The sequence below is a fragment of the Cnephaeus nilssonii genome (assembly GCF_951640355.1).
Source record: "Cnephaeus nilssonii genome assembly, chromosome: 9".
Lineage (NCBI taxonomy): Eukaryota > Metazoa > Chordata > Mammalia > Chiroptera > Vespertilionidae > Cnephaeus > Cnephaeus nilssonii.
In genome coordinates, this window is record NC_137080.1 from 36,413,715 (window position 1) to 36,433,380 (window position 19,666).

General features: G+C 40.7%; 2 protein-coding genes across 2 annotated transcripts in view; one reads left to right on the top strand and one right to left on the bottom strand.

Annotated features, from left to right (window-relative positions):
• Positions 1-9,215, bottom strand: GTF3C6 (general transcription factor IIIC subunit 6). The gene is made up of 6 exons (XM_079781472.1): positions 9,169-9,215; positions 8,702-8,782; positions 7,186-7,249; positions 7,041-7,085; positions 4,957-5,070; positions 1-472 (listed from the first exon to the last, which is right to left on the bottom strand). The coding sequence occupies exons 1-6, from the start codon at positions 9,211-9,213 to the stop codon at positions 174-176; spliced, it is 648 nt and encodes a 215-aa protein (XP_079637598.1). The 5' UTR covers positions 9,214-9,215; the 3' UTR covers positions 1-173.
• The window catches only part of LOC307105420 (eukaryotic translation initiation factor 1-like), a gene marked incomplete at its 5' end in the record, with an annotated part of 20,686 nt that continues 10,231 nt past the window's right edge, over positions 9,212-19,666 (top strand). Inside the window, one exon of the mRNA XM_079781173.1 lies at positions 9,212-9,364. Coding sequence (XP_079637299.1) covers positions 9,212-9,364 — 153 coding nt within the window. The remainder of the gene's footprint in view (positions 9,365-19,666) is intronic.

A 19,666-nucleotide genomic window follows, 5' to 3' on the forward strand; every position in this document is an offset into this window, starting at 1 on the left:
TTTTTAAATTCTATTTATATCTGGTCCTTAATGATTCTGCTATATTAAGTTGTAGCTGTAATTAAAAATGTATACAACCAATAAAAATAATAAAATAGTGAACAAACAAAAGCTAAGTAGTCAATTATTTTATATAAAAACTTTAAACAATTCTAACTAGTATTAAAAACATTTTATCTAGGAGTGATTTCTAAGGCAGCATCTTGAGTTTCCATAAACACAGAACTTTCTGTTTCAGAAGGAGTATCAATAAGAGGGCCAGAATCCTCTACTTCCAAGTGCGGTGGTTTTTCCTGTTCATAGCTCAAGTTTGAATTAAATTTCATTTGAATCTCTTGCTCTTCCAACTCCAAAGGTTTATCTGGGGCTGGAGCTACAACTTCTTCATCTTCATTTTCATGTAGAAAGTTACAAATCATGTTGGGTCTATTGGAGAAATCATTATCCTCGATTTGCAGCCATTCCACACCACCTAATGGGAGTATGGGGGGTGTTTAAAGGTGGGAAGACAAACCAAGAAAGAAACATGAAAAATAAATTTTAGTTACTTAAATATATTTTTCTTTAAATTTTCATCCCATCAATACATGTCAAAGTGAAACTCTAACATAAACCAAGGATCATGGTTCCTGTAACTACTGATAATCACAAAATTTCCATTTTACATGGAGACCTTGTTATGCTTATAGGGTATGCATCATCAAAATCACTAAAAGTAATCTGCTTCAGTTACTGCTCCAAGCTTTTCTTCCCACAGTTCAATTCCCAACTCATTCTGAGAGATAATTTGAGCTCTCACTGCTATCTCATACCTTAAAGAAAACTATCACTTCTCTACCATTTTCTCCTTACCCACTTAGTTTTCATAATACCATGGAAGATTCTACTTTTTCATCTCAAATCAACACATATATGTCCTTCTGAGTTGCGACATGCAATTGTCAAATAAAACACCTCTCAAAAACAAACAAACAAAAACCGTGAAAAATGTTTGTTCCTTTCCATAGTCATAGTCAAAGCCCTAACCCCTCAATAAACCCCTACAATCAAGAATTGCTCCCAGATTGGTGCAGCCACTGTGGAAAACAGTATGGAATTTCCTCAAAAAGTTAAAAATGGAACTCCCATTTGACCCAGTAATCCCACTTCTAGGAATATATCCCAAGAAATCAGAAATACCAATCAGAAAGGACATACTAGTATACAACCCTATGTTCATAGCAGCACAATTTACAATAGCTAAGATTTGGAAACAGCCTAAGTGCCCATCAGCAGATGAGTGGATTAAAAAATGTGGTACATCTACACAATGGAATACTATGCTGCTATAAAAAAGAAGAAACTTTTACCATTTGCAACAGCACAGATAGACCTGGAAAGCATTATGCTAAGCGAAATAAGCCAGTCAGAGAAAGATAAATATCACATGATCTCACTCATTTGTGGAATATAATGAACAACATAAACTGATGAACTAAAATAGATCCAGAGACAAAGAAACACCGAACAGACCGTCCAACCTCAGAGAGAAGGCGGGGGGTGGGGGGGTTAAGAGATCAACCAAAAGAAGTGTACACATGCATATTAGCATAACCAACAGACAGAGACACTGGGGTGGTAGGGACTTGTCCTGGGGGGTGGGAATGGCCGGGGAGTGTGGGGAAGCATGGGACTTGGTTGGAAAGTCTGTAAGGAGGAATCTCTGAAAGGTCGGGGGCCTCTAGGAAGACCTTGCTGAAGGCAGAAAACCCTGCCTTGCCTTTTCCAAACAAGTCTAAGCCCCCAGGTGTTTCACTGGAATCCTTATATTTAGACTTCAAAACGTCCTTGCTTAAAGGACACTATAGACGCATGTGTCTTCTCAAGGATGCTTATGCTGCTGATTGTATCTAAAAGTTAATTTTAGTTCAAGCTGTTGTTACAGTAAAAGCCTAAGGAGGCAGGCAAATGGGGCTGCTTGGTTGCTGTAGCCAAGCAGTCCCTTAGCCCTCTCTTTCACAGAAACATGTGTCAGAGTAATCCATTTACCCATTGCTCAGGGTCTGCTGGTCAGCCTTGGCAGGGGAGGGGTCGATCGGGGAAAAAAGAAGACATATGTAATACTTTAAACAATTAAAAAAAAAAGTTTAAAGTCTAAAAAAAAAAATTGCTCCAATAATGGTAATTTTTTTTATTCTTATTACCCTTCCAGGCAAATATTTTCAATGGATCCTCTTTCATTTCTTCTTTTATAGTTTCATGGTTAATATTTAATGCTTAAAATCTTTGATACTTACAACAGTATTCTGAGTTGTTTTGAAAAAGTTTAAGCTTAAGTTAAGATTTTTTCCCCCAGTGTTACAACAAAATCCAGTTTTTTTTTGCAGTTATCTGCTTCATTCTTTTCTCCCCTTTTTATTGAATTTATTGGGGCCTCATTAATTTCTATAGCAAACCCAAGCTGTTTAGTCTCATCCTCAAAATTCTGATAGATATTAAGATACCCCAACCTATCTTGCCACCCTATTCACACTTCCATCTGCTCTGTTCCTCACCATAACTAACTCTTTTGCAACTGTTTGTTGACACTTCCTAATTACTGATCCCATGTCTTCTTATATGTTATGTCTATAAAGTCTCCATCAAAAATTTATTAGTTCTTTTCTCTCCAATTCAATTTCAACTACTGGCTTTTATATTTTTTTCTGCAAGAGCACTGTTCTACCACTCAACCAGGTTCAAAACCTTGAAGCCATCCCCCCGCCAGTCCGCCCCCACAGGAGATCACGCAGTCCCTCACTACCACAAATTATGCAGTAGAATTTCCCACATTTGAGGAAACCACAGGGGTCAGCACATCCAGAGTGCAATAAATAAGCCTCACCCTGGAAAAACCGCCTTCGTGATCATGGTATCTCCCCTGCCAGGCAAGTATTGAAGCCATTCTTTACTCTTACTTTGCATGATACTTGCCACCTAACAGATACTTAAAATAAGGTAAATGAAATGGGTGTTGTCACACTGAGCCATGTGTTTCAACGTGACTTACTTTTAGAATGCAAGTTCCTAAAAGGTAGGGGCCACATCTCCTATCTATTCGGTTCTGCCTCCAGCATACTGCTGTGTTTGGTGGCCAGCCTCCAGATGGTCCCCAATGATCCTCGCCTTCCTGGTATTCAAGCCCCTGTGTAGTCCCCTCCCACACTGAATAGGATACTGCAGAAATGACAGAATGACTTCTACGGCTATTCACAAACGACATCATGGACCATGTGATCTGGGAGAAGCCAGCTGCCATTTCAGGAGGGCACTCAAACAGTACTATGGGGAGGCAAGGACCTGAGGCCTCATGCTAACAGCCTGCACGAACTTGCCAGCCATGTGAGTGAGCTATCTTATCTAATTAGATCTTCCAGCCTTGCTCAAGTCTTCAGACACTGCAGCCCAGCCAACATACTGACTGCAACCTCATGAGGAGTTCCAAGCCAGAACCACGTGGCTAAGCTACTCCCAAAATCTGTATTCACAGAGACTGTGAAAGAGAGTTGGGGTTTTTTGTTGTTGTTTTGAGCCATTAAGTTCCAGGTAATTTCTTATGCAGCAATAGATAACTAATACTTTGTTACTAATTTATTTGATTAAACAAAACACCAAAATCTTCTCAAATATCAGATTATTAAAGACTACAGGAGAGGAAATTTTATAATCTGCTTTAATGAGTATCTAAATGCTAGCTAAGCTTCTCTAATATGTATCTCTTTTTCAAGTTCTTTCTAGAACTTCAAGTACCTCCTTCTTCCCATTATTTTCAGAGTGCCTAAAAAAGGGGATAGTTTAGGGGTATACATGATCAGAACAAAGATTTGTTCTGTAGTTATGATAGTTGGTATAATTAATTTCTACATGATTAGTGTACCTTCAAATGTTTATTCCTTAAAATATAATAAATCTATCAAGCCATGAATATTCATCACTAGAGTCATATTTACAAGGGTTTCAAATATGTCTTTGAGCAATGAGCTTTTAAACCATCAGGTGGTTATTTGTTCGTCTCTACAAATATGTGCCTGCTGTGGGTGCAAGAAGCACTGGTCTAAAGTCTAGTCTGGGACAATCAGCAACTAGAGAAGGCTAAATGAATGCTAACTAGGAACTAGACTCAGGAATAACAACTATGGTCCTCTAGTTCCTCCTTCACATATAAAGCCAGCTTCTTCCAGCTGTAAATTTCTTGGGAAAGATTGCTGCAGCTGCCAAAAGTTTCCAGTAAATCCTCTGAGCTTACACCTTGGGAATCCAGAACAGCTATCATCATATCTTCTCTACCTACAAAGAATTTTAATTAAAACAAAACAAAACAAGAGCCTGGACAGTGTCACTTAGTGGTTTGAGTGTCGACCTATGAACCAGGAGGTCATGGTTTGATTTCCTATCAGGGCACATGCCTGGGTTACGGGATTGATCCCCAGTGGGGGGCATGCAGGAGACAGCTGATCGATGATTCTCTCTCATCAATGATATTTCTATCTCTCTCCCCCCGCTTCCTCTCTGAAATCAATAAAAATATAAATAAATAAGGAAGGAAAGGAAAGGAAAGGAAAGGAAAGGAAAGGAAAGGAAAGGAAAGGAAAGGAAAGGAAAGGAAAGGAAAGGAAAGGAAGAAAGGAAAGGAAGGAGACTGCTGATTTCCCTAGGAATCAGAAATCATGTCAAGTTTCTTGACAAAACTCCCCACAACTATTTCCAATGCAAAGCAGATAGAGATTTCTTGTTTGTCCCCAGCACCCTCTGCTACATAAGAGTTCAACTGAATTTTAAATCTATGTTTGGTACTTTCCATGGAGCATTTTCAATAATATACTTAACATATTCATATAGTCATTACTACAAAGTACAAAAAATGTATCCTGGTAGCAATGTGTCACTGTCAAAACCAATATTAATTCACCAATTTTCAGAAAAACTAGGTTAACTAACCTATGCTTTCTTCTCCTTCCTTCTTTTCTGTCAGAAGAGTTCTTGTCATGCTGAGCTTCTTCATCGTATGGCATTTATATTTTAGCACTGTTTTATTGTTGCCTTCTGCATCCACTAGAACATAAAATAAATTCAATTATTATACTATAATATAATAGTACAAATAAAATAATCATGTTAAGCCTCAATAATTCCAGTTTAGTGAGTTACCCTACCTCCTGTCTAGATACTGGAATAAGTTCAAGATTTAACTCATCTCTCCTGTCCAAGCATAGAGAAATGACAGATAAAATACTTAACAACTGGACTCAAAACAACAAACAACTCCAGGGGACAGCCACACAGAACTATGAGTGAAAGTAAAGCTATGGGCCTGCTAGGCTCCAGCCCCGGAGTAAGAAAGTGAAGCCAGAAACTTGGCATTACCGGGTAACGAGGTCTAAAATTCTACCACACTGGCCCTAGCCCGTCAGGCTCAGTGGATAGAGCGTCAGCCTACGGACTGAAGGATCCTGGGTTCGATTCCAGCCAAGGGCACATTCCCAGGTTGCGGGCTCGATCCCCAGTAGGGGGCGTGCAGGAGGCAGCTGATCAATGATTCTCTCTCATCACTGATGTTTCTATCTTTCTATCTCCCTTCCTCTGAAATCAAAAAATATATATTAACAATAAATCAATAAAATTCTACCACACAAAATTATCAAGTGTGAGAGAAGGATGAGGAAAGTCATGCTGCCAACCCCACTGTCTGGGGTTACAGCTTTATAGAAAACTGTGGGCATAGGCAGGAGGGAGGATGAGGATCTGAGCTAAGGATGTGAAACACACTGCAAACTTCCATACACTGCTCCTAGGAGTGTAACTGACATGTGTTAGAAAGCAACACAGTAAGTGGAACTACATGAAATTGTCAATATCCAGCCCAAATAAGTCATTTCATATTGTTGAACCCAACACAGTCATCAATCTATCTCCATTTCTAAGTGTATATCTTAAACATTTTTACATATATGCACAGGGAGAATAAAAATATTCATGGCAGCATTTTTGTAGTGAGTTAATAAGCATAATTAAGAACATGTACTCTGGAGCAGACCATCTGGGTTCAAATCCTGATTCTGCCTCTTTGTATATGACCTTGGGAATGTTATTTATCTCTTTGTGCTTCAGGTTGTTGTGTGTTGTTTTTTCAATATAAAATGAAGATAATAATGGGATCTACCTCGTAAACTTGTGAGGATTAAATGAGTTAACACATGTAACGTTTGGAATAGTGCCTGACATATATAGAGAAGGCATTCAATAAGTTATTAATAATTACTGATAATAATGAAAGCAACCAATATGTCTGTTAACTGGAGAATAAATTGTGGTATAGTTACAAATAGAATACTAAGAAACAGGGAAAACAGTTATATATTTCAGTATGTATAAGTCTCAAGACATATCTCTAATTGAAAGATTATAAAATGATATGCATAATATGGCATAATCTATATAAAGTTTGTAAATATACAAAAATGCTATTTTTGTGCATACATACAAATGGAATATAAAATCAGGTATATTAACCCTTTGCACTCGCTTGCTTTTTTCTCGATTGCTTTATTCTACTCGGGATTTAATTTTTTAAATACCCCAGATTTTACAAAGCGCAGCAGTAGAATAAAAAACTGGAGTTTCTTTTCATACAAACTTATTTATTTGGATTTTTTTATATTTCAAATTATTGATACATTCAATACAATTCGACATACGAGCTGCTACCGATGCTAACCGTGTCGAGTCACACTCGACATCCGAGTGCAAAAGGTTAAAAAAATAAAATAAAATCAGGTATAGGGAAGAAAAACACCAACTTAAGGTAAATGATTGTCTGAGGACAGAAGGGAGAGAATAAATTTGGAGAGGGGTATACAAGGGGCTTCAAGAGTATCTGGAGTGCTTTCTAACCATCTGGCAAAATGGTCGAATTTGATACAGCTAGACAATGAGTATATAAAATGTTTAACTTTAATATTCACTGTACATACATATGTTTTAAGTATTTCATAGTAACAAGAGTTACCACAGTAATCACTTACCATGTTCAACGTTTTCTTCAAATATAACACAGGTCCCAAGAGTGTCTGTGGAAAAATTTAAAGATAACTTGTTAAGAAATAATAGAGCTACATTCTCTGAAAAGCATATTTAAAAAGGAGTTTCATCTACCTGACATCCTCCTACCTTCATACTCGCCAGCAAATACATAGCTGTCCACTTGCAGAATGGGCCGCTCAGTGTCAATTCCCTACATCAGAATACAGGATTATAAAAGATCACTAGAAAAAGCCTTAGAGGTTGGGTAAAATGGGGGAAGGTGGTCAAAAGATACAAACTTCCAATTATGAAATAAATAAATCCTGGGGATGTAACGTACAGCATAATGACTACAGTTAATAATATTCTATTGTTTCTTTGAAACTTGCTAAGAAAATAAATCTTAAAAGTTATCACAAAAAAGTAAAATTTATAACTATGTGTGATGACAGATGTTAACTGGACTTAGTGGGGGGTGATCATTATTTCGCAATAGGTACAAATATTGAATCATTAGAGGCCCAGTGCATGAAATTCATGCACAGGTAGAGTCCCTAGGCCTGGCCAGCAATCAGGGCCCATCTGTGGGGCGACCACTGGGTGATCATGGCTGGCCTGGAGCCGCCTGCTCGCCAGCCCCATCCCCTAGCATCACCCCGCTGGTTGGGGCCTGTGGGGTGGGGGTAGCTCTTGCATTGAGTGTGCCCCCTGGTGGTCAGTGCACATCATAGCATCCAGTCATTCTGCTGTTTGGTCAATTTGCATATTAGGGTTTTATTACATAGGATTATGCCATACCCCTGAAACTAATATAAAGTTGTATGTTAATTAGATCTCAATTTTTAAAAAAGAAAGAAAAGCCTTCCACATGTAACCTTGCTACCAAGAGCAGGGGTGGGGAACGTCCAGATGGTAGGCCCACGAAATCTGGCCCTGCCAAGACTTAGGGTGAGTTATTTGTTTGACCAAATACAGCAGGCTAATTTTTAAGTTGATAATTTTGTATGGCCCCCGAATGACGTTATAAATATCCACATGGCCCTTGGCAGAAAAAAGGTGTCCCACGCCTGCACTAGAGTCTAGAGCTTCTTGTCCTGGCACAAGATACACTGGCACTGCTCTGACCCCAGCAGCTCCAGCCTGAAGACTACCCAAGTAATAGGTCTATTACAGTCAACATGCTCTTCAAGTCAGCCTAAGAACAGAGGAAGTTTGGTCAACAGTTGCTCCAAGATTTTAAAGCAAAGTGATAAAACAGGTGGTAACGTAGAATACCATAGCTCAAGACAGGGGAGTATGAGGTCTTTGAAGTCTTTTCTTAGTAGTAGGTACCTTCTCTCCCTTCTCCACATTTCACCTGTGTGTGCATATCTCATTATCCTCTCTCCCACCTCACTATCTAAAACCATGCATTTTTTTCAAAATATCTATCAAAATGCCACTTCCTCCAAATCTTCAACTCTCTGCGGCCACACATCCAGACACTCAAGCAGTTAGGCATCTTCTCCCACCTGCTCCCACGGTCCCCGGTACCTCTACGCTAGTCTTTAGAGTTCACTGCTTTGTAACGTGGAATGAATGTATCAGTCCCCAAAGTTCACCATTCATTCTGGTCCTAAGTTTATGAAAATCTACAACCACTCCCCAATTCCAGGAGACTCACCAAAATCTTGCATTTATTTTCACATTTAGAGAGAAAGTCTGAATCGATAATTCCTGACAATTCCACCAGAACCAACTGCTCCTGGTGGGAGAAGGCGGGGTTAACACGCGAGCACGCGGGTGCCGTGCAGGAAGAGGCCGTGACCCGGAGCACCCCCCACACCCCCACGGCAACGACCCCACCTCCGTGAACACTAGGTCTTGCTTTCAAGGAGAGGAAGCGAGCGCCGTTTCCCAAAGCGACTTCCTCCACTTCCCCCTTCAGACCAGACTGCTGCAGTCAGGGCTGAGGCCAGCTCCCCCGACCCCCTCCACCCCTCCCCCTCCCCCCGGGCCTCCGCCCCCGCCTGCAGCCCCAGGACCAAGACGCGGGCGAGGCGCCCGTGGGGGCTCCGAGCCGCCGCCGCACCCGACTCCCTTCCCCTCCCGCTGCCAGGCTTCCGTCGTAGCCCTCACTGCTTCCCCTACCTCCTCCTCCCCGTCCCTGGGACTCCGCTCCACCGCGGCGGCCATGATCCCACCCTCCCCACGGCCCCCAGTGGCTGGCCACGCCCCACCGCGGGCGGAGCGATTGGCCACGCCCACCGCGGCCGCCGACACCACGCCTCCCGCGTTCGAGCGATTGGCCACGCCCACCGCGGCCGCCGATACCACGCCTCCCCGCGTTCGGAGCGATTGGCCACGCCCACCGCGGCCGCCATCTTGAGTCCGGGCAGCCCCCTCCCCTCCAGTCCTGCTGCTGCTCAGGCCCCTAAACCACTCCTTGCTGGCGGCAAGGTGGCCACCCTGTGGCCAGGTGGAGGCCGGTTCCAGGCCTGTTCCTTGTTCCTTTCTTTCTTTTACTTATTTATATTTTTATTGATTCTAGAGAGGGAGAGAGAGAAAGAAACGTCAATGATGGATCAGCTGCCTCTGGCATGCCCCCTACTGGAGATCGCTTGCAACCTGGGCATGTGCCCTGACGGGGAATCCAACCGTGGCCTTCTGGTCCACAGGTGGACGCTCAACCACTGAGCCACACACCAGCGGGGCTCCTGGCTCCTCTCCAGAGAGCAGAAGCCGGTCCGGGCTGGCTTGGAGGTCCTGGGACCTAGGGAGCCATCGCTTAGGCCCCGCCCCAGGAGGGAGGAGAGGGCTGGTGAGGGAGAGGGGAGGGAGAAGTGCAAGCAAGGAAACCTCCACCTGCTGGGGGATGCAGAGGCTTGTGTTAGCGGAACCTACTTTCTTGGACATCAATTCTTAATATTTGGAGGGAAAAAGGAAAGGAACTAATAGGGTGATCTGATTGTAAATTACTAACCGGGAGACTCAAGGTGGGTAGTCACACCCCAGGCGTATAACTTTTTAGTAGAGGCTTGTGTGTGCTTTAAGCAAGCCTGCCCATTGTTTCTGTGCACGTAGGTTAACACACTTTTGAAATAAGCAGTAGTCACCTTCAAGAGAGCACACAGTCTTAACTACCCTGCAATCCAATTCCTACATTGCTTTCTCCTACATCCTTGTAACTGTTCTTAGTTCCCTCCTTAATTAAATGCATAAAAGAAACGCATTCTCTGGAGCATTTGAGATCTTGCTCCCTGGCATATGGCATCAGTTTGACTCAAATTCTTATAAAAACTCTCCGCAGGTATAGACGGTCTTATGTGACAATATCATGTGAGCACTAACCTTCAGTTTACATTTATCCTGAGCCAAATTAAGAGCGCATTTCAGATTAACTAGTGTGGGGGTTCAGAATGAGCTACCTAAAGATGTGTTTCTGTGGGATGCAGATTGTTGAGCTAAAGGCAATTTTAGCTTCAGCTTCAATTTCCTCCGAGTAATACCCCCAGATCATACATAGTATTTGGAGAGACCTCTCCAATCTTCAGCCCACATTGGTTACTGCTGAGATTCCCGTGGTTAAAGCTATACATTCTTGAAGTGCAGGGACTTGTTTCCACAGAGCATGGGGTTCCTATGTTTGGGAACCTTGATGTCTAGCCTTTCTAAGCAGACCATAGGTCCCGGCGCCTCTCCAGGGTGCTGCCAGGAGACTGAGGGCAAACCAATTTACACTCCTACCCAACATACAGATATCTCCATTTTTCCCCTTCTGTTTTAAATAAAGACACCCCCCTCTTTTTCCCTCTCAAACATCAAGCATAGTTTCCTCAATGAGCTAAGACTAACAATAGATAGGAAAAGACATGATCTTCCAGTAGCTTCAGCTTTCCATTCTATAAACATCCCAGACAGAGGAATACAAATGGCCTGGCTACCTGCTTGGAAGAAATAAAGGGGGAAATGTAGGGCATTAGTATCTCCATAAAGTATCATGCCATATCAAAAATCTTTCAGGAAAAAAAATCAAACCTCTTTTTAAAATATATATATATATATATTATTGATTTTTTACAGAGAGGAAGGGAGAGGGAAAGAAAGTTAGAAACATCGATGAGAGAGAAACGTCGATCAGCTGCCTCCTGCCACCTGCAACCAAGGTACATGCCCTTGACCGGAATCTAACCTGGGACCCTTGAGTCCGTAGGCCGACGCTCTATCCACTGAGCCAAACCGGTTAGGGCTCAAACCTTCTCTTGTTGGTTTTAAGAGTTAAAGGAATTTGTTCACCCCTAGGTTCACCTTGGGAGCCCAAGGGCTCAAAGTACTCATTAAAATGAGATTTTCCCTGGCCAAGTAGCTCAGTTGGTTAGAGATTCATGCCAATATGCCAAGATTGCAGACTTGGCCCAGCTGCTGTGGCTCAGTGGTTGAGCATGGACCTATGAACCAGGAGGTCATGGTTCAATTCCCAGTCAGGGTACATGCCTGGGTTTCCAGCTTGATCCCCAGTAGGGGGCATCAAGAGATAGCAGATCAATGATTCTCTCTCATTGATGTTTCTCTCTCTTCTCTCTCTCTCTCTCTCTCTCTCTCTCTCTCTCTCTCTCTCTCTCTCCTCTCTCTCTCTCTCTCTCTCTCTCTCTCTCTCTCTCTCTCTTTCTCTCTCTCTCTCTCTCTCTCTCTCTCTCTCTCTCTCTCTCTCTCTCTCTCTCTCTCTTTCCCTTCCTCTCTGAAATCAATAAAATATATATTTAGCCCTAACTGGTTTGACTCAGTGGATAGGGCATCGGCCTGCGGACTGAAGGGTGCCAGGTTCGATTCTGGTCAAGGGCATGTGCCGTGGTTGCGGGCACATCCCCAAATGGTGGGTGTGCAGGAGGCAGCTGATCGATGTTTCTCTCACATTGATGTTTCTAACTCTCTATCCTTCTCCCTTCCTCTCTGTAACAAATCTATAAAATATATTTTAAAAATAATAAAATAAAAAATATATTTAAAAGATTGTGGTTTTGATCCCAGTCAGGGCATATAAAAGAAGCAACCAATGAATGCATAAATAAGTGGAATAACAAATCAATGTTTCTCTCTCTCCCTTCCTCCCTCTTCTCTCTCTTCCTACCTCTCTCTCCCCTTTCTTTTCTCTTGCTCTAAAATCAGTAAATTAAAAATAAAAGAATCATGTAAGAGACAAATTGCAGGTTTTGTACAGCCACAGTTGGATCTAATAGAGAAAAATATATTTAATTTAGTGGAGAGGGTAATTGATTTTTAAAAATATATGTTTTTATTGATTTGAGGGAGAGGGAGGAAAGGAGAGATAGAAAGAAACATTGATTGGGGATTGGGATCCAGCCTGCAATCTGGGCATGTGTCCTGACCAGGAATAGAACCAGTGACCTTTTGGTGCGTGGGACCATGCTGAATCAACTAAGCGACACCGTCCAGGGCGGCAATTGATTTTAATTGTAGTTAATAAGAGAGATCTCATGAAAAAATTCAGAAATATAATTTCTGAGAAATATAAATGGAGTGTTACTAGTATGTTCAATATATTAAAACCTGCCACTAGGAGGAGACAAATGAATTAAAAATGGTTTAATCTGCTCTTCCTTTAGAACACATTTCCTAAATTAAGAAGAGCCTCATGAAAAATATATTTAGTGTCAGAATTCTAATAAAAGAGCCCATTTTTAATGTTTTTTATTGGCTTTGAGAGAGAGAGAGAGAGAGAGAGAGAGAGAGAGGAAGGGAGAGAAGAGGGAGAAAGAGAGACAGCGATGTGAAAGCAGAACATCTTTCAGCTGCCTCCTGCACGCCTCCCTACCAGGTATTGAGCCCGAAACTCTGGCATGTGCCCTGACGGGGAATCCAACCAGGAACCTTTTGGTGGACGGTACAGTCAACCAACCAAATGAGCCACATTGACCAGGGCTATTTATTTATTTATTATTGATTTTAGAGAGATGGAGAGAGAGAAACATCGATTGGCTGCCTCCTGCATGCGCCCAAACTGGGGATTGAACCTGCAACCTGGTTATGTGCTCGGATGGGGAATCAAATTTTGTACTGGATGACACTACAACCAACTGAGCCACACCAGCCAGGGCATGAATATTTTTCTTTAAATAGCAATTTATATCCATTACAGTAATTTTTTAAACCCCTTTCCTTTTTTTAATTTTATTTATTGATTTCAGAGAAAAAGGGAGAGGTAGAAACATCAATGATGAGAGAGTATCATTGACCGGCTTCCTCCTGCATGCCTCCTACTGGGGGTCGAGCCCACAACCCGAACATGTGCCCTTGACCGGAATCGAACCCGGGACCTTCCAGTCCAAAATCCAATGCTCTATCCACTCAGCCAAACCAGCTAGGGCAAAAATCCCTTTCTTACTCTGTTTTAAATCTGAAAACTAAACATTGGACCAGTGGCTCTCAGACTTCAGCTGCATCAGAATCACCGGGAAGGCAGATTGCTCAGCCCCAAACCCAGAGTTCCTGATTCACCAGGTCTGGTATAGAACAGGACAGACTAACTGCACTTCTAACAAGTTCCCAGGGGATGCTGATGCTTCTGGCCTGGGGAACATGGTTTAAGAACCATTGTGCTAGATGACTATAGAAGTAAACCATTTGCCAACAACCAGATTCAATTCAGTATTGAGAACTTACTAACTAAAGTTATTTCAGTTTGTTAGACAGTAACTTGGTATTGCAAAGACGATTGAAATGATCATTTTTGGAGGACTTTGAATCCAAAAGAAAGCAATTTAATAGTAGCACAGCATTCCAAGATCTGGTGGTTAAACAAAACATGTTTGCACACTGAACTCCCAGCAGCCAGTTTATAATAAGTCCTAGTTTAAGGCTCGATGCTGTGCAGAATTGTAAACTACACTCTAACCCAGTGTTTCCCAACCAGTTTTTGGCCATGCCCCACCTAAGCATCTCTAAAATCCTGATGCCCGCCACCCTACCCCCATGACATATAATTATTATTATTCAAAAAGTGAGCTCCTATTCATGTGGGGGAAGCCTAAAAGGCCACTAACTTAGTCTAAACAAGCTTCCAAAGAGCATGGCATCCATGAAAGAGAAAAATAAAAGAACGAAAGGGCAATTGAAGTACTGAGGAAGAAATCACTAAGAAATTGTTTAAAAAATAATGATAATATGAAGTGATATGGAAAAAATAGCAAATAAAGTTTCAAAACATATAACAGAACTGAAATGAATAAATATGTCACAATATATATTTATATACTGTGTATGAGGCCCCTAGAACCATAAAAAATGCAAAAAAATCAATTAATAACTCATTCTTGAATTGCCCCCCTTTAAAAATCAAATTGCCTCCCCCCATCCCTGTGGGGCGTGTGCCCCATGTTGGGAACCACTGCGTTAGAGCTACTTTCATAAAAAAAGTTTGAGAAATACTGGTATAGGTCAAAAGTAAATGACAGCTTGGAACATCATGACAACACTTATAGTTAGAGAAGTATCCTATGATTTATAGTTAGGGTTCAGTAGCCTTTATGATAATGTGATAGAATTGGCTCCTAATTAAATGGAGTAGCATGAGGAGAAGAGAGAAGAGGAACAGATAAAAGAAAAATCCAAATTACTACAAATAAGAGCCTAGATGACTCCTAGAAAGCTGTCAGCTTATTTCTCGACAGAAACTTTGCAGGCCAAAAGGAATTGGCATAAAATACTCAAAGTGATGAAAAGCAAAGAGCTACAGCTAAGATTATTCTACCCAGCAAAACTGTCATTTAGAATCAAAGAACAGATAAAGAACTTCCCAGACAAGACACAGCTAAAGGAGTTCATTACCACCAAACCAATATTATAAGAAGTATTAAAGGGGCTTCTCTAAGAAGAAGAAAAATAAATTATCAAATATGAACAATAAAATGGCAATAGGCCTGGTTGGCATGACTCAGTGGTTGAGCATCGACCAATGAAACAGGAGGTCACGGTTCAATTCCTGGTCGGGGCATATGCCTGGGTTGGGAGCAGGAGGCAGCCAATCAATGATTCTCTCATCATTGATGTTTCTATTTCTTTCTCTTTTTTTTTTTAATCTTTATTATTCAGATTACTACAGTTGTTCCTCTTTTTCCCCCGCATAGCTCCCCTCCACCCGGTTCCCACCCCACCCCATGCCCTTACCGCCCCCACCCCACTGTCCTCATCCATAGGTGTAAGATTTTTGTCCAGTCTCTTCCTGCACCCCCTACACCCTTTTCCCACCAAGAATTGTCAGCCCACTCCCTTTCTATGCTCCTGATTCTATTATATTCACAGATTATTCTGTTCATCAGATTTTTTATTCACTTGATTTTTAGATTCACTTGTTGATAGATATGTATTTGTTGTTCATAATTTTTATCTTTACTTTTTTCTTCTTCTCCTTCTTAAAGAATACCTTTCAGCATTTCATATAATACTGGTTTGGTGGTGATGAACTCCTTTAGCTTTTTCTTATCTGTGAAGCTCTTTATCTGACCTTCAATTCCAAATGATAACTTTGCTGAGTAGAGTAATCTTGGTTGTAGGTTCTTGCTGTTCATTACTTTGAATATTTCTTGCCACTCCCTTCTGGCCTGCATAGTTTCTGTTGAGAAATCAGCTGACAATCATATGGGTGCTCCCTTGTAGGTAACTAACTGTTTTTCTCTTGCTGCTTTTAATATTCTCTCTGTCTTTTGCTCTTGGCATTTTAATTATGATGTGTCTTGGTGTGGTCCTCTTTGGATTCCTCTTGTTTGGGGTTCTCTGTGCTTCCTGGACTTGTAAGTCTATTTCTTTCACCAGGTAGGGGAAGTTTTGTCATTACTTCTTCAAATAGATTTTCAGTATCTTGCTCTCTCTCTTCTTCTGGCACCCCCATAATTCAGATGTTGGTACGCTTGAAATTGTCCCAGAGGCTCCTTACACTATCTTCATATTTTTGGATTCTTTTTGCTTTTTGCTTTTCCGGTTGGGTGTTTTTTGCTTCTTTGTATTTCAAATCTTTGACTTGATTCTTGCGATCCTCTAGTCTGCTGTTGGATCTCTGTATATTATTTTTTATTTCAGTCAGTGTATGCTTAATTTCTTTTTTTTTATTAAGGTATTATATGTGTACATATCTTACCAATGCCCCCGCCCCCCAGTGTTTTGCATCCATTGGTTATGCTTATATGCATGCATAGTGTATGCTTAATTTCTAGTTGGTCCTTTTTCATATCCTCGAGGGTCTCACTAAATTTATTGGCCTTTTCTAGAAAATTCTTGAAAAACCTTATAACTATGGTTTTGAACTCTATATCCAGTAGTTTGCTGTCCTCCATTTCTGTCATTTGTGATCTGTTTCTTTGTCTCTGAATTTTGGCTGCTTCCCTGAGTTGATAGAGTGGCTTTGTGTGCTAGGTGTCCTATAGGGCCCAGTGGCTCAGCCTCCCCAGTTGCCTGAGGTAGACACTCTTGGTGCACCCCTTTGTGGACTGTGTGCACAGTCTTGTTGTATGATGTTTCTATTTCTATCTCCCTCTCCCTTCCTCTCTGAAATCAATAAAAATATAAAAAATTTTAAAAAATATTTTTTAAAAATGGCAACAAATATTTATCTATTAATGACTGAATCTAAAAAAACAAAATAAATGAACAAGCAGAACAGAAACAGACTCATAGATACAGAGAACATTTTGATGGTTGCCAGATGGAAGGGAGTTGGGGGGATGGGTAAAAAGATGAAGGGATTAAGAAGTACAAATTGGTAGTAACAGAATAGTCATGGAGATGTGAAGTACAGTTTAGGAAATCTAGTCAATAATACTGTAATAACTATGTATGGTGTCAGATGAATAGGAGATTTATCGGGATGATCACTTAGTAAGTTATATAATGTCTAATCACCTGAAACTAAAATAATATTGTATGTCAACTGTAATTGAAAAAAATTTTCTAAATGATTTTAAGAAAAAGGGATAGGACTCGGATGACTGTATATATGAGGAGGCCTAAAAGAGAAAGAAGTTTTATTAAAAATCTCCCAATTATGAGCCTGAGAGTTAGTGTAGAAGTACACTATTGGCAACATGAGGTAGAGCCCCAGCTGCTCTGTCCAAACAGACAAGAGTGATTAAGCAGGCTGTGGTCTATGTAGTCAGCATTGCCTGGGATTCTGTTACAATGCCAATTCTCAGGCCCTAGCCCAGACTACTAAATCAGAAATGCTGGGAATGGGGCCCAACAATTTATGCTTCAACACACTCTCCAGGTGATTCTCACTCACAATTAAGTTGAAAATTGAGCTAAGCCAGTGTGGTTCAGTGGTTGAGCGTCAACCCATGCACCAAAGAGGTCACTGTTTCCATTCCCTGTTAGGGCACATACCTGAGTTTCGGGCTCTGTCCCCACTAGGGGGTGTGCAGGAGGTAACCAACCGATGTTTCTCCTTCTCTCTTCATCTCTCTCTAAAAATCAATAAAAACATATATATTTTTTTAAATTTGGGAAAAAAAGAAAATTAAACTATGCCAGTTAGATTTCTTTTTTTTTTTCTTTTCAAGAATTTTAAGTGGGATACACAGGGTGAATCAGTCTGTTGATTGTGAGGAGAGAAGCTAAAAAAAGTTGGTTATAGAGAGACCATGAATAAGCAGAAACTATAACTAAATGAAGTGGTTGGCTGGTAGTCACAGAGACAGAGAGGAACGGTGACAGCCTGTGGTTGGGGAGTACTGCATTCCAGCAGCAGCCAAGAGTGACAAGTGAGCCCAGTCTTAGGTGTGCATGGAATTCGTCCAGTTCCATGTTCATTTTAGTTCTCAACTGAAGCCCAATCATACTGCTATTCTTAGGCTCCTATGATATTCTTATCTCCTTTATTGTCACGTGTATCCTTAAAATAGATAGACTTCCCCTTAACTGAGGTGACCTGAATGGATCTGTGTTCCTGCAATATAAAAAGCTGATAAAGCTCCAAAGTAGATGGGGCAAAAGTTTGAATTAATAAAAATAATTGCTTTTTAAAAAAATTATGGACACTTATTTTTTTAATTTTTAAAAAATAAATTTTACCATCTTAACCATTTTAAAGTGTACAGCTCAGTGGTTAAGTATATTCACAATGTTGTGAAACCAATTTCCAGAAGTCTTTCATCTTGCAAAGAATTACTTTTTAAAAAATTACTTAAGTATATTTCAATGCTATCACTTTTCGCCTTATACAACTGAACAACTTCAGGTCTGATGCTCAGGTTCATACTTGGGGTTTGGTGTCTTGTTCTTTTGCTTTATTTTATCTGTTGGCTTCCTTATGTAGGCAGTCACTCTGAAAAAGTACTACTACTAAAAAAAGAAATGAAAAAGTACTACTACCTTTTAAAAAAATTTTTTTTATTAATTTCAGAGAGGAAGAGAGAGATAGAAACACCAATGATGAGAGAGAATCATTGATCGGCTGCCTCCTGCACACCCTCACTGGGGATTCAGCCTACAACCCAGGCATGTGCCCTGACCTGGAATTGAACCAGGACCTCCTGGTTCATAGGTTAATGCTCAACCACTGAGTACTGAGCAGTACTATTATCTTTTCAACTGGCATGTCTCTTGACCTCTCCTCTCATTTCCTTCAGTTTCTGCCCTGATTCAGGCAGATCTAAATGTCATACCCTTAGATTTCAACATCTTCTATATATGCTGTCTTTATCTTTTCTTTTTGTAATTTTTACATGTTTCACATTTTTCATATTGATCATCAAATAATCATAATCATGATATTCAGGTAGAGTTGTAAACATTAAAGATTCCATCAACTGTCGGTAAGTGAGGCAGCAGCCTCACCTGGCTTCCTCAATACCCTAGAGCAGTGGTCGGCAAACTCATTAGTCAACAGAGCCAAATATCGACAGTACAACTATTGAAATTTCTTTTGGTAGCCAAATTTTTTAAACTTAAACTTCTTCTAACGCCACTTCTTCAAAATAGACTCTCCCAGGCCGTGGTATTTTGTGGAAGAGCCACACTCAAGGGGCCAAAGAGCCGCACGTGGCTCGCGAGCCACAATTTGCCGACCACGGTCCTGGAGAGCACCCTACCTTGCCTGGATCCGTGACCTCATTTCTGGTAAAAGAAGGGTTGAATTAGAAGAGATAATCTCTCAAATTTGTTCCATTATATTTTGTTTTATCCTCTTGATGGCATTTCCCTTTACTCTATGTACAAAATATTACTTAAATAGCTTGGTCTGGTAGAATTAATGTTTTATTACCAATTCATTACAAGAAAAGACGTCAACGTCCTAAGAACAAAACTGTTATCTGTAGGGTGTTTCAAATGTTTTAATTTGTCATGACAGTTTGACTTGTATCAGAATTTACCATACTTTATCAAACCTCACACTCTTCCTTTTCACCCAACAACTAACCCTTTTGTTCTAAACCAAGCCAATCTGTTGAAACTTTACATCCTGCCTTTTTTCTTTTTCTTTTTTTTTTTTTTTTTTTTTTTTTGCCACTGGGTCTTTTCTAATGTCATTCACTCCACCGGGCTGACTTTTGCTAGTTCTCAGTCGATGCCCATTGCTTCTGCTACACTAAAAAACTTGTCTTACTATGGTACTCTAATCTTATATTCATACATCAAAGCC